Source organism: Galeopterus variegatus, unplaced genomic scaffold (assembly GCF_000696425.1).
Source record: "Galeopterus variegatus unplaced genomic scaffold, G_variegatus-3.0.2 Scaffold4827, whole genome shotgun sequence".
Taxonomy (NCBI): domain Eukaryota; kingdom Metazoa; phylum Chordata; class Mammalia; order Dermoptera; family Cynocephalidae; genus Galeopterus; species Galeopterus variegatus.
The window spans coordinates 16,949-18,016 of NW_007730938.1; the positions used below are offsets into that span (position 1 = coordinate 16,949).

Here is a 1,068-nt window from a genome sequence, read left to right on the forward strand (position 1 = left end):
ATTTTCTTTTCCAAAAATTAATATGTTTTCAGACTTCATTACTATATAAATGTCCCAGTCTTTTAGTCTTTTTTTATTACATTACAACGTATACCATCATAATAAAACTGAGGTACCAGTTCAAAGCTCAGATCATTCCAAAGATATTTAGCTTTTAGATTTTGATTCCCATAACCAGTATTTTTTGGCTGACAGCTCATTTCAAGAAAAGATATCTTACCTTTCAAATGGTTTAGATTCTGACAACTCAACATCCATTCTCCAGGGTTCTGGGCCACCATAAAAGCATCAAAAAGCGTAGCAGGAAAGAGATTGATTGTATCAATACGGTAATTCTTGTTAGTCAATGTTTGCCCGTGAAAGAAAGCTGCATGCACATCAACTTCATTACCCATGCCAAAAAGATACCATTTCACCCTGTCTCCTGCACACATTGAGAGTCCTGGGAGACTTCCAAAAGTGTATCCATTCACAGCTGTAAGTAAAGAGCAGAGTTTGTGACTACTAGACATTGATGCCTGGGATCACAGCCACAGTTACCTCTACAGAAACAGAATCGATTTGGGATGGAAAATACGTGGTACACATGCTGCTATTCCTCCCTCCCATACCCGTGTCAGACATTGCTAATCAATGACAGCACTCTTTCATTTTGGACCTGAATTTGGCCTGAGGATTCTTGTCAACACCATATCAGCAGACGAACACAATACTGAAGATAAAACATATTTGTTCTCTTTGTTATAAACTATACACATTGGTTGTATGTATGTGTGTTTGTAAACACCGATGTGTGCATGTACACATACATGTGTAAAAAACATACACAATACAGTGAATAGAAGAAACGTTAAAGATTATTTGATAATCAGTTATTAATTAGGTTGGTAGTGGTAGTATGGATGTTGTAAATTTTTTCTTTTTGCTTATCGGAACTTTTCCAATTTTCTACTATTAATTTTTTTTGTAATAAGAACACAAAGAAAGCTTTTTTGTTTGTTTTTAAGCTTGGAAGACAAAATTGAAAGACATATGAAGGAGGGAACAAAGAAATTCAGGGAAGGACAG

General features: G+C 35.4%; 1 protein-coding gene across 1 annotated transcript in view; it reads right to left on the reverse strand.

Annotated features, from left to right (window-relative positions):
* Nucleotides 1-1,068, reverse strand: part of CP (ceruloplasmin (ferroxidase)) — a gene marked incomplete at its 3' end in the record, with an annotated part of 31,041 nt that overhangs the window by 10,567 nt on the left and 19,406 nt on the right. Inside the window, exon 5 of the mRNA XM_008588445.1 lies at nucleotides 221-475. Coding sequence (XP_008586667.1) covers nucleotides 221-475 — 255 coding nt within the window. The remainder of the gene's footprint in view (nucleotides 1-220; nucleotides 476-1,068) is intronic.